Below are 12756 nucleotides of genomic sequence, written 5' to 3'. Positions count from 1 at the left end.
TCAGTTAAGCTTTCATGCTGTACAAAACGCTACAGTTTAATTTTATTATCAGATTGTTCCATTGTATTTTTTGGGTTATTTTGTATTTCTAATCCATTCATATCCTTCTAATAGATCTGGGAGAAACTTCTTTTTGGACTTTGCTTTTTCCATGCAATTGTACAGGAGAGGAGAAAGTTTGGCCCCCTTGGCTGGAATATTCCATATGGATTTAATGAGTCTGACCTGCGTATCAGTGTTAGACAGTTGCAGGTAACAAAGAAATCCGCTTATAGTGCTTCATACAATTTGCAAGCAGGATGTCTTGTATGTAGACTTGTTTTTGTGTTCACTAGTTACTGGCTTGTAAACCTCTTAATGTAGTTCGCAAAGAAACATAAATGATATGATATCTTTAATACTGAATGGGTAACATTAATAAATCCCTTGAAAGGGCTGTGTAAAAAAGATGATAATTAGACATAGTTTTAATTGTACTAAGTTATGATGAATCTTTTTATTCAGGTGAATCATATTGAGAGTAATAAAAATAAATATTAATTAAGTAATTCATATTCTGAAAATGTTTAGATGTTTTATGTACATCTATTATGCATTAAATTTGGTATGCATGGCATGCGTTTCACCTTTTCAAATTCCACCTTGCATCCTCCAACCTGTCCATGGCCCTTTCATTTTTATTTAAATATAGAAGTAAGATCTTACATTAAACTTCCAGCCAAAAAGCCAAAAAATAAATTATTTGGTTGAATGAATACTCTATTTGGCCTTACACATACTCATGCTAGAAGATATAATTTTCCCTGGTAAGCCACATTTTGTTTTGTTTAGGCACTATGGAAGTTGATCCAGGTCCTATTCTTGCCTAACATTCACACAATGGTCTTCCAATAGGGATTGCTGCACTGTAATTGGGATTAAGAACCATGGTTCATTTCCCTTGCCTTAGATTAAGGACATTGAAGGTAATTTCATCTAATTTAGGATTGCACCAAGGTCCTTCCTAATCTGTATTGCTCAGCTACTTGCTGCCTCAGGAACCTTAAACCTTTTTAGACTTTTCTATCTCTATTTTCTTCCAGATTTAGTGGCAACACATGTTCTGTTTGATCTATGATATTTTAATGTTCTTGTCTGTATGGTTTACAGCTCTTCATTAATGAATATGATAGTGTACCATTTGAAGCTATCACATATCTGACCGGTGAATGTAATTATGGGGGCCGTGTGACAGATGACTGGGACAGGCGTCTACTCTTGACAATTCTGGCAGATTTTTGCAATTCTGAGTTGATAGAAAACCCAAGGTACGCATTCTCCCCCAGCAGAAATTACTGTGCACCCCCCAAAGGAAACTATGATGACTACATCGACTTCATCAAGGTATTGCACAATTTATTGTTTTTTTGCTTTATCTCACTTTGTTAATGTATTTAGATTATATATATCATTCTTACTTTGTGTACATTTCCCCTAGACTGAATTTTTTTTTACATCTAATAATAATATTGTTGGTAACAATTCTTTATTCGAAACATGAAAAAAGTTTACAATTTATCTATTAATACTTCCATAGCATTGTATGTTTTCCAGGAAAATGCTCACTTAATTTGCTCTGCCATAATGTGGCAGTTTTTATTTATTTCAATCAACACAGAACTAAAATCCTTAAATTAGTCTACCTATTCTACACAGAAATTTATACTTTGAAAATCAAAACATAAATGTTACTATTGTGAATTATTTTATAATTGAGGACAATGAGTTTATATCACATTACTTCAAAATTTGATCCATTAATCCATCCAAAATGTGCTCTATAAGTTTGCCATTAAAAAACTTAGTAATTATTTTCACATTTTTTGTGGGTGATTTTCAAGAAATGGGTAATGTTGACTTAGACACATTTCTACCTGCCTTTCCTGAGCAATTATGAGGCCCAGGGCTCATTAGCATGCTGCAGTGAGCTGTGAGAGTTTACTATATTTGCTGGTACACAAGAACACAAGAAATAGGAGCAGAAGTAGAGCATTTAGCCATCAGGCCTCCACCATTCAATACAATCATGGCTGATCTAGGGCTTCAACTCCACTTTCCCACCCACTCCCCATATTCCTTGATTCACTGAGAGACCAAAAATCTGTCTCTCCCAGCTTTAAATGTATTCAGTGATGCAGCACCCACAACCCTCTGGGGTAGAGAGTTCCAAAGATTCATCTAAGTCATTAATATAAATTGTAAATTGCTGAGGTCCCAGCACTGATCCTTGCGGCTCTCCACTAATCACAGCCTGCCCACTTGAAAATGCCATTTGTGCCTACTCTTTCCTTCCTGTCCATTAATCATTCCTCTGTGCTGATATATTACTCCCAAATCCATGAGCCCTAATCTTGCCTATTAACCTTTTGTGTGGCGCCTTATCAAATGCTTTTTGGAAATCCAGCTATACTACATCTACTGGATCCCCTTTATCTATCCTACTAGTTACATTCTCAAAAAGATCCAATAAATTTGTCAAACAGGATTTCTGTTTCGTAATACCATGTTGACTTGGTCTAATCATATTATGTTTTTCTAAGTGTATTTTTAAGACTTTCTCAATAATAGAATCCAGCATTTTGCCAACAAATGATATTAGCCTAACTGGTCTGTAGTTTCCTATTTTCTCTCGTCCTCTCTTGAAAAGCCAGTACATTTGGTACAGGCATCAATGTAAATTGGCTGACTCCCACGCTGAAATGTGAAGATAGCGAGGCAAGGTGATCCTGTGGGGTGCGCATTGAGAGATTTAACAAGGCTGAGTCTTTTGAGAGGGTCCCCAATGAGCACTTCTATTGCCTTTAAGGACCATTGGATAGGTCATTCAATGTCTGGTATAAGGCACACATTCCATCTATTTGCACTTGAAGATTCCATCAGGGTCTTACTGTTAGAATAGAATTCCAATGTGCATATGTAAGCAGCCTCTCACCTTTTTCAGGCAGCTATCTGTTCATCCATTTACAGGCCCAACTGAAAGTTGCATTAGGTAGGATGGCTGAGATGCTCTCCTCACAATTTGCAATTGCAGGCCACCCGTTCTTAAAGCAAAACCCAACTAGCCAATAGTTGAAATTTGGTCCTTTTGCTTCTTGTTTTATAATATCACTTTGAACATTTTTGCTGTCTCCACAGAAACTACCAGCATCTCAGCACCCAGAGGTCTTTGGAATGCATGAAAATGTAGATATCTCAAAGGATCTACAACAAACCAAGATGATGTTTGACTCACTGTTACTAACACAGGGAGGTAGTGGACAGGGAGGTCCATCTGGCTCCAGTGATCATGTACTACATGATATTGCAGCAGACATCCTGGATAAGGTACTTAGAATGCCCAAGCAACTACTATTGATATCACTTCATTTTACAACTGTTCCATGTCAAAGTGCATGACATTGGGTGTAATTTTCCGTGCTGTTGGCATCGGGCGTCATGGCAGGCGTGAGCGGACAATGTGGCGAGAAAGCTAAAAATTGGTTTCATGATGTTGTGAAACCAGTTTGCGATCATCCGCTCCACCTGTCAATGGCGGGCCGCCTTTCCCGCCGCCAGACGTTGGTATCTTCACTTTAATACATCTGCATATCAATATAGGCCCTGCTCGCTAGAATCGGCCCCCCACATCAAATTTACTGCCCATGTCAGCGGGAAAACATGCCAGTGCAGAACATGTCTTGACAAGTGTGACGTGCAGAAGTTGGGACTTACCGTTAGGGCCTTGCTCACATTGTGGACATCCAAGGAGCAGAAGATGCTGGAGCCTGACAGCAACCGGACCCTGGAGGAACACGTGCATCCCATGTTGGGTGGATTCTCGTGGACGTGGCTCTGCCACAAAGCAGCTCACAGAAGGTGGTAGCTCACATTTGACGATCTGCTTTGGCACATTAGTGTCTTGGCCATGGTCTGCTACAGATGATCATCAAGGTGGTGGAGAGGAAGGTCCAGCTGTGAGTGGGAGAGGAAGGTGTACTGGGGTGGTGCGGGTGGAAGAGAAAGGTCTAGGTTTGACTGGGAGGGGAAGGCGGACCAGAGCGGGGTGGGGCTGGGAGCAGGGGACTGAAGGTGTCGGTGGGGGACAGGTTGGGAGGGGGGAGCAATGGTGTCATGGGAGGTGAGGTTGGGAGGGGGGAGCGATGGTGTCATGGGGGGTGAGGCTGGGAGGGGGGAACAATGGTGCTGTGGGGGGGTGAGGTTGGGAGGGGGGGAACGATGGTGTCATGGGGGGTGAGGTTGGAAAGGGAAAAATGATGGTATCATTGGGGGTGAGGTTGGGAGGGGGGAATGATGGTCTCATGGGGGGTGAGGTTCGAAGGGGAAGAACAATGGTATCATTGGGGGTGAGGTTGGGAGGGGGGAACAATGGTGTCATGGGGGGTGAGGTTGTGAGGGGGGGAACGATGGTGTCATGGGGGATGAGAACGATGGTGTCATGGGGGGTGAGGTTGGGAGGTGGGGAACAATGGTGTCAAGGGGGTGTGAGGTTGTGGGGGGAGGGAGTATTGGGGGGGAGGGTGTAATGGGGAGAATGTGGCAACTGGGGAGGAAGGTGTAAGGGAAGGAGTTCAGATGGGGAAGGACTTCTTATGGAGGAAGAAGGGGGGATGTCCAGGTGAACGTGCAAAAGGGGAGTCTGTGGAGTCGACGACTGTCTCTTGGGGAACGAAATGAGGGTGGGTGCAGTAGGAGGGAATGGTAGGAGGGAGAGTGAGAGAGAACAAAGTGAGCTAGTAGGGCGGGAGGGTGAGGGTACAACGGTAGCGGCAGAAAGGACGGCGAGGATGGTTGGTGGGGACTCAAAGGCAGACACAGACCCTGGGGTGGGAGAGGAGGAGGTTGGGGAGGTCAATATGGATGGAGGAGGGATTCTCAGGAAGGTAGAGAATGTGCACGTTCGCCTGGAAATCCTGGAAAGAAAAGGGTCCTGGCTGGTAGGTGACGGTGGGGAGGTAGACGGTGATGCCAGGAGGGTCAAAAGTGATGGGGGAAAGGACATGGTGACTGGGGGAGGAGAAAGGACGGGGGAGCTAAAGACATACTTCACCAGTACCATCTTGCAAAATTGGAAGTGAAAGGACCCTTGTGTTGGGCAGGAACAGGCGCTGCATGGGAGTGCAATCAATAGGTGGGTGGAGATGCAGGTCAGTTCAGATGGACAACTGGAAGAGAACCCCAGCAGGCAGCATTGAAACTGCTCAGGACAGTGAGATGAGTGTGATGGAGGAAGGATCTGCGTGTGTGGGAGAGTGCTTGCACGAGACTCCAAAAGGCCCTGCCACACACACACACTTCTCCCTCCAGAACCACTCGTGGGTCAGCTGCACGTAGCTGAACTGACAATGAGCGGGGATACAGGGGGAGGACTTGTGAAGCCTGTAAATGAAGCTGAAAGACACCATTACACGTTAGTTAGTGAGAGTGAATATATTTTCACATTATAAAGTGAGAAAATGTGTTCACCCATGCAACCACTTGCGATCAGAAATTTTTAACTTTTCTAGGCCCACCACTTCTTTTAGGTGCTGCCCTCACATCCACAGTAGGGCCGGAGACAGCCTGTGCAATGGTTGGCCCTCTTGCCCCTGATGACTTTAGCAAGGGTCCTCTGGAGAACCAAGGCTTTGGGGTCCCCAGTTGCTTTGGCTGTCCTTCTGTGGGCCAGCTGCTCCCTCTGTGATGACAGAGAGAGAGGTTGAGGGGTCACAGGCAAAGGGGACTCGGAGGGAGGGGACTCAGAGGAATGGACAGCCTCGGAGATTCCTGAGTGGATGACCTAGGGATGTTCAGCTGCCGCTCCTTCTCTCTTCAGGTGTCCGAGGGCCCCGGTCCAACTCCTTGAGGAGAAGGAGCACCTGGAGGGACATCAAGGTGCCCCAGTTCCCTCCTCACTTTGCAACTTCAGGAACTCACCCCTGGCTACTGCGATGGAGTGCAGGTCTGCACGCATCTCCACGTTCTGCTGGACCAGAGTCTCCATAGCATCTGCCATCCTCCCCATGGAGACCTCAATGCGCGCACCACCATCAGAGAGCAGGCGGCCACACTCCTTCGACTTGTGCGCCACCCTGTTGAGGCATCCAACAGCTCTGTGTGATTTCCCCCACCTTCTGCTGACACTCCATGATGAGTTGGAAGGCCGAATCCAGAGGCTCGTCATTTGACTCAGATGTCACAGATGTCTCTTCCCCAGCAGTTCTCTGAGTGCCAGGGAGTGCGGCTGAACCTGCCACTTCCTGCTGTGGGTAAGTTTCATTGCAGTGACCACCAGATTGTGAACCCAAGCCTGCTCTAGATGTAAGTCCCACTGAGCTGTATGTCTCTCCAATGGTGGAGGGTGTGAGTAAGCACTGTGATGGTTCTTCCAGGCTTCTTATTTCCAGCTCTTCAATGGACATGTCTGCTTGGCTGGCGGTGAGGACCTGGATAGAGCTGAGGGACTCGCTGGCTGAGGGTTTTGGTTGTTTGGCAGAGCTCCCTGTGAAGAAAAGTAGAGATGATTAGTGTATGGCAGCAGAGTCCTCGGCCCTTCCATCTTCAGCTGCTTCATCAATGACCTTCCTTCCATCGTAAGGTCAGAAGTGGTGATGTTCGCTGATGATTGCACAATGTTCAGCACCATTTGCGACTCCTCAGATACTGAAGCAGTCCATGCCCAAATGCAGCAAGACCTGAACAATATCCAGCCTTGGGCTGACAAGTGGCAAGTAACATTCGCGCCACACAAGTGTCAGGCAATGACCATCTCCAACAAGAGAGAATCCAACCATCGCCCCTTGTTGTTCAATGGCATTACCATCACTGAATCCCCCACTATCAACATCCTGGGGGTTACCATTGACCAGAAGCTGGACTGAACTAGCCATATAAATACTGTGGCTACAACAGCAGGTCAGAGGCTAGGAATCCTGCGAGAAGTAACTCACCTCCTGACTCCCCAAAACCTGACCACCATCTACAAGGCACAAGTCAGGAGTATGATGGAATACTCCCCACTTGCCTGGATGAGTGCAGCTCCCATGGCAGTCAAGAAGCTTGACACTGTCCAGGACAAAGCAGCCCGCTTGATTGGCAACACATCCACAAACATTCACTCCCTCCACTACCAGTGCACAGTAGCAGTGTGTGTGCCATCGACAAGGGCAGACGATAGATGGGAATATCACCAATTAGAAGTTCCCCTCCAAGTCACTCACTATCCTGACTTGGAAATACATCGCCATTCCTTCACTGTCACTGGGTCAAAATCTTGTACCTCCCATCCTAACAGCACTATGGGTGTACCTACACCACATGGACTGCAGCAGTTCAAGAAGGCAGCTCACCACCACCTTCTCAAGGGCAACTAGGAATGGGCAATAAATGCTGGCCCAGCCAGTGAAGCCCACATCCCATGAATGAAAAAAAAAATTTAAAACTCATAGCTGTGAGGGATGATGTGGTGCAGGATCCTCATGTGGGTGTTCGCCATCAATCTCACTGTCACCACAGGCACGGTCCACTTCCTCACCAGTCAGCACGATGGCACACTCCTCAAAGTGAGTGAGGGGCCTAATGTGGGTCACTCCACCCCCGAACTAGGACCTCTCTCTGCTGTTGTGAGCCAGCTTCTCCTACATGAAAATAGATGGAGAGAGTGTGAGCAGGACACATGGTACTGCTTGGAATATTTGTGTGGTGAGCAGAGCTATGGACGGGATGAGGACGTGAGCTCAAGATGAGATGAGCCTGATGGAGATGTGAGGGTGTGTGTGAGAGAGTGAGTGGTGATGAGCTGGCAGTGAGTAAGATGCCAGTGAATGTGTGATGGGCTTGTGAGTGTGTGAGCTTAGAGTGATGAAATGGTTGACTTACCCTGGCGGCACGGATGCATCATTCATCCTCTTTCTGCACTGGATGGCAGACCTCTTGTGGGCAGCATGGGCACTGACCACTGCTTCCACCACCTCCCATGATGCTGCCCTTCCTGTGGCCAGAGCAGGGGTAGAGGACATCACAGCAGGTCTCCACGGCATCCAAAAAGTGTTCCAGGGAGGTCTCACTGAATTGGAGGGCTGCAGTTTTCTTGCCTTTCGGGGCCATGTCTTCTGTGCAGCAATCCTGGGCTGGAAGCACTGAGAGGTGTGTGCACGGCTGCACTTTAAATATGGCTCCTGGTATGAGGAAGCAACGATATGATGGCGTGGTGGACGAATCGCAAGCTGTCCACCAGTGACCTGGCATGTTTCCTGGGAATGCATGATTAATGAGGCGGGATTGGGACGATACGGCATGAAAAGCTGCCATTGCAGCCAACAGGTAAAACGTCCTTTTTCCCACCTGCTACTGCACAGTGCAAATCTGGGACAATTCCACCCATTGTCAATAACAATGCAAAGCTATATTCAAAGATGTCTATGTTTCATTCAGAGACTATTTCTTTCCATAGGTTTTGACTTATTCTTTGTCAGCTATCAAACACATTTTGTGAATGTTTCTCTTCCAGCTGCCTAAAGATTATGATATTGAACAAGCATTGATCAAATACCCAGTAAAATATGAAGAAAGCATGAACACAGTATTAGTGCAAGAGATGGAGCGATTTAATAAGTAAGTGGAGACTTTTTTCCTCAGATATTTAAAATGAAGTTTATTCTAACAGTTAAATTAGAATTGGTTAGGAGGAACGAGACAGAGAGCAGAGATAATGGGTATGTACTCGAATTGTCATGATGCGACTATTGGTGGCACCAGGCATCTGTACTGGGGCTTCTGCTTTCACTATATTCAGATAACCTCTCCAGTCTGGAAATCCAAGATTTGGAAACACTAGTTGTCCGGAAATTTTTTGAGCAGACCAACGGACTTGCCACCAACTGTTCAGGCGCTGCAACGAATCGGGAAGGCATGGGCTCACCTGATCTTCGGACTGATGGTAAAAAATGATGGGTGATGAGGGAAAGTGGTGACTGGGTAGCACAGAAATGTGAGGTTACAAACTCACTCAAATTTTCTTTCTATGCTTCTCTGTCCCTCTCTGTAGGTCTACATTTCCATCTGTCTCTGTCCCTATCCTCCACACCCCCCCCCCCCCCCCCCCATTTCTATCTCTTGCTCTCTCTCTCACTGTCTTTTTCTCTCTCTCTTCTGTCTCTCTCTTCCCCACCCCCACTCCCAGCCCCACCTTTTGCCATAGTGATTTTGAGCAGATCCTAGCATCCCCAGGGTTTTTTTAAACCCTCATCTTGGCATCTGAGAAAAGTGCAGCAAAACATAAGTATGTTACACTTTCAATATGGGAAAAGGTGGAAATCATGGAAGATAGAGTATTTGGATAAGTAAAATAATTTTTATTACTGCTTTATCTTTTATTACTGTTTTACGTTTCAGGTAAATATTTATATCTACGGTGTTTTCCGGTTCATCACTCATGGTTAGGCATTCTTTCATCATTCTATAATCCAGAAAATTCCAAAATCCAGTAATGACTTGGTTCCAAGCATTCCGGACTGGAGCGGTTATACTGTAATAACCTAGACTTTGGTGTACAGGGCACAATTTCAAAATTTTCAGATGAAACAAAACTTGAAAGTATCATGAACTGTGAGGAGGATAATGTTAAACTTCAAAAGGACATAGGTTGGTGGAATAGGACATAGATTGGTGGACAAGTGGTAGATGAAATTTAATGCAGAGTGTGTGAAGTGATTCATTTTGTTAGGAAGAACTAGGAGAGGCAGTATAAAATAGGCAATGCAATTCTAAAGGGATGCAGGAGCAGAGGGACCTGGGGGTATATGTGCACAATTCATTGAAGGTGACAGGGCAGGTTGAGAGTGTAGTTTGTAAAGCATAGGGGATCTGGGTTTATGAATAGGGTGCAGAGTATAAACAAGGAACTAATGATAAACCTTTTTAAAGCACTGGCTTAGCCTCAACTAGTATATTGTGTCCAGTTCTGTGCACCACATTTTAGGAAGGATGTGAAGGCATTAGAGAGGGTGCAGAAAAAATTCACGAGAATGGTTCCAGGGATGAGGAACTTCAGTTATGCAGATAGATTGGAGAAGATGGGGTTGTTCTTTAAGAAGAGAAGGTTGAGAGGAGATTTGATAGACATGTTCAAAATCATGAGGGTACTGTACAGGGTAGGTAGGGAGAAACTGTTCCTGCTGATGGAAGGGTAGAGAACCAGAGGACACCGATTAAATGTGCATGGCAAATGAAACAAAGGTGACATGAAAGACATTTTTATGCAGCGAGTGTTTAGGATCTGGAATGCATTGCCTGAGAGTGTGGCAAATTCAATAGTGGCTTTCAAAGCAGAATTGGATAATTATCTGAAGAGAAAAAGTTGCAGAGCTACAGGGAAAGGGCAGGGGAGTGGGACTAGCTGAATTGCTCTTGCAGAGTGGGCAAGGAGATGATGGGCCAATAGCCTCATTCTGTGCAGTAACCATTCTATGATAATGGCTTGGATGAGAGATTAGAAGGCCATATAACTAAGTTTACTGATGACAGTTGGCATTGTAAAGAGCATAGATGGGAGCAGAAAGTTGCAAAGAGGCACTGATATATTAAGTAAGCAGACAAACCTGTGGCAGATGGAGTTTAATATGGCAAAGTGTAAAGTCATTCATTTTAGACCTGAGAAAAATAGATGGAGTATTTTCTAAAATAGTGAGAAACTGGGGAGTGTGGAGGAGCAGAGAGATTTAGGTACAGAAATCGTTAAAAGCTAGTGGACGAGTACAAAAAGTAATTCAAAAAACTGTTGGATGTGGCTCTATATCTCTAGAAGACTGGAACACAAAAGAGTGAAAGGTTTGTTATGCTCTGATTAGACCCCATTTAGAGTATTACGTTCAGTTCTGAGCATGGCACATCGGGAAGAGTATTTTGGCCTTAGAGGTGGGTGCAGCACAGGTTCACCAGAATGATACCTGGATGAAAAGGCTTACATTTTGAGGACAGGTTGTGCAAATTAGTTTTATATTCCCTTGAGCCTAGAAGATTAAGAAGTAATCCAATTGAGGTGTTAAAGTTGATTAAAGGTGTCTCCGCCTACCTCAGATTATCTGCTGCTGAAAACCTAATCTTTGCCCTTTTACCTCTAGACTTGAATATTCCAACACACTCCTGGCCAACCTCCCATCTTCCACCTTCCATAAACTTAAAGTTATGCAAAACCCTGCTGCCCGTATCCTAATTTGCACCAAGTCCTGTTCACCCATCACCCCTGTCCTTGCTGACCTTTACTGGTTCACAGTTAAGCAACACCTCAGATTTAAAATTTTCATTCTTGCTTTCTAGTCCCTCCATGGTTTGACCCACCCCACCTCCCTCAGCTCCTCCAGCTCTATAGTCTTCCACAATATCCACACTTCTCCAATTCTGGTCTTTTGTGCATTCCAGATTTTAATTGCTCCACCTTTGGCAGCCACGCCTTCATTTGCTGAGGCCCTAAACTCTGGAATTCCCTCCCTAAATCCCTCTGTCTCTCTTCCCTCCTTTAAGAAGTTCCTAAAATCCATGTCCCTGACCAGACTTTTGCCCTAATATCTCTTTGTTGCTGTCAAATGTTGTTTAATAATGTTTCTCTGGAGCGCTTTAGAATGTTTTACTATGTTAATGGTGTTGTATAATTGCAAGTTTTTGGTGTTAACTTGATAGGGTAGATAGAAAGAAACTATTTCCTCCAGTGGGGGAGTCCATAATAAGAGGACATAACCTTAAAATTAGATCTTGGCCATTCAAAGTGATGTCAAAAAACATTTCTTCACACAAAACATTGTGGAAATCTAGATTCTTATCCCCAAAAAGCTGTTGAGGGTAAGTGAATTGAAGATTTCAAAACTTGAGTTTGATAGATTTTTGTTAGGCATGGGTATTAAGGGCTGCGGAGCATACTGGGTAAATGGAATGGAATACAGATCAGCTGTGATCTATTTGAATGTTCGAACAAGCTTGTGGGCTGAACTGCTTTCTCCTGTCCCGATAGTCTTCTATAACTAACATTTTGACAATATTTTGTGTGTGTATTTGTAGCTATTTCATATAAAAATATAAAAACTAGCATCAGGACCTTGGTACCATTTTTCTTACAATTCTTAACATCCTTTGTACCTCTCCTAATTTCAGTTTAATCCGAACAATACGATTCACCCTTCAGAGCCTGCAAAAAGCAATTAAAGGTCTAGTGGTGATGGATTCAAAGCTGGAAGCACTGGCAGGAAGTTTGCTTGTTGGAAAACTGCCAGATCAGTGGGCTCACCGCTCTTATCCCAGTCTCAAGCCATTGGGAAGCTATGTCACCGATTTTTTGGCCCGGCTACAATTCCTGCAGGTACAAATCATGTAGTTTATCACAATCTCAAAATAGCTGGAAGCCAAAATATTAGTCAAAATTATGGAATAGCAAATGAGAACATGTGTATCCCCAGATCTTAGTATGAATAGTGTAATGTCACACAAAGAAAAGTGTTTTTTCAGAGAGATCACTCCAGTCTTCCTGATTATGACTTGCACAGCTTCTGCAACTAATAACTGACTGATGAAGATCTTCCCATTGGCGCAATGCCATTTAGGAAATGGATCAATTTTCTTAATTATATTATTTCATAAATTTACCATAAATATTAGTTATAATAAATTACTTGCCCATTTTTATTTCACTATTGTGAGTCTCCCTTTAGGGTGCATAATCTCATTATTTACCTTATTGTCTTTCTGCCAAGC

The 12756-nt window shown here is 44.3% G+C and overlaps 1 protein-coding gene across 1 annotated transcript in view; it reads left to right on the top strand.

Moving 5' to 3' along the window:
- The window catches only part of dnah12 (dynein, axonemal, heavy chain 12), a 349430-nt gene that overhangs the window by 328476 nt on the left and 8198 nt on the right, over positions 1-12756 (top strand). Inside the window, exons 65-69 of the mRNA XM_078543543.1 lie at positions 115-252; positions 1150-1383; positions 3175-3363; positions 8525-8628; positions 12160-12364. Coding sequence (XP_078399669.1) covers positions 115-252; positions 1150-1383; positions 3175-3363; positions 8525-8628; positions 12160-12364 — 870 coding nt within the window. The remainder of the gene's footprint in view (positions 1-114; positions 253-1149; positions 1384-3174; positions 3364-8524; positions 8629-12159; positions 12365-12756) is intronic.

This window comes from Cetorhinus maximus, chromosome 6, assembly GCF_964194155.1.
Source record: "Cetorhinus maximus chromosome 6, sCetMax3.hap1.1, whole genome shotgun sequence".
In the NCBI taxonomy this organism is placed as follows: Eukaryota; Metazoa; Chordata; class Chondrichthyes; order Lamniformes; family Cetorhinidae; genus Cetorhinus; species Cetorhinus maximus.
The sequence above is the reverse complement of the archived record's forward strand: the minus strand, read 5'-3'. Positions and strand labels throughout refer to the sequence as shown.